Source organism: Conger conger, chromosome 16 (genome assembly GCF_963514075.1).
Source record: "Conger conger chromosome 16, fConCon1.1, whole genome shotgun sequence".
In the NCBI taxonomy this organism is placed as follows: domain Eukaryota; kingdom Metazoa; phylum Chordata; class Actinopteri; order Anguilliformes; family Congridae; genus Conger; species Conger conger.
Window position 1 is genome coordinate 5,175,471 of NC_083775.1, and position 888 is coordinate 5,176,358.

General features: G+C 50.3%; 1 protein-coding gene across 1 annotated transcript in view; it reads right to left on the reverse strand.

Moving 5' to 3' along the window:
- Positions 1 to 597: 597 nt before the first annotated feature.
- The window catches only part of gna13b (guanine nucleotide binding protein (G protein), alpha 13b), a 19,388-nt gene continuing 19,097 nt past the window's right edge, over positions 598 to 888 (reverse strand). Inside the window, exon 4 of the mRNA XM_061224060.1 lies at positions 598 to 888. This exon is cut by the window's right edge and continues 498 nt beyond it. Coding sequence (XP_061080044.1) covers positions 814 to 888 — 75 coding nt within the window. The 3' untranslated portion in view covers positions 598 to 813.

Below are 888 nucleotides of genomic sequence, written 5' to 3' on the forward strand. Positions count from 1 at the left end.
TGTGTGTGTGCGTCCGTTCGCACGAGAGCATTTCGTTGCTCCCATTTCCTGTTACACAAGCGTCGGCAGTTGGAAATGGAACGGCGATGATGCACTTCAGAAAAGTCTAGAAGTGAAAACGACACGAAAAGCAATAAAACAAACAAACGCGCGGACAGCTTATTAGAAGATTACTCGACCGATCCGGACCGACCCGGCTGCGCGGTTCCGGCCGGGGAGCTGGTTCTCGTCAAAGCGGAAAGAGATAAGGCATCGTGGCGGCCATTTTACCCAGTACAACAAACTCACAGGGATTAGAACAGTGCTCCGATTGGTCCCTACAATGACCACGCCCCTTTACCAACTAAGGGTTAGTAACTCCACAAAATGGCGCCACCTACAGCTCAACTCCTCACTGTAGGAGTTATAAAAAAATAAAAAATAAAATAAAATATCATTTTTGTTGTTTAAAAAATAAAATAAAACCGCACCCCCTATCCGTGATAGACCACCACCCCCACCCCCACCCCCACCCCCAACCCCGCCCGAGACGTGAGCCCCGGTGATGTCATTCATTAATTCCACAGCCCCCCCGCCCCCCCCGCCCCAAAACCCAGCCGTCCAAACCACCGACTGAAATCTCAGACGTCCAGAGGGGGCCATCGTTTTTTTTTATATGCAGTTAAAAGCCGGAGAGTTTAAAAAAAAAAGGAGGATTGAGACGGGGGGGTCCTTGTGAAGTAAGAGTCGGGACAGGGGAGAGGGGTACAGGTAACAACAACCGTTTACAGCCTCGCTTTCTTTTCCGCTCTTTAAGAGAAAAACAGGGCGACGTCACTGCAGCATGAGCTGTTTGAGGTTGTCGTGCAGGATGGTGTCCTTGACGTCGCGGAACACCAGCCGAATGTT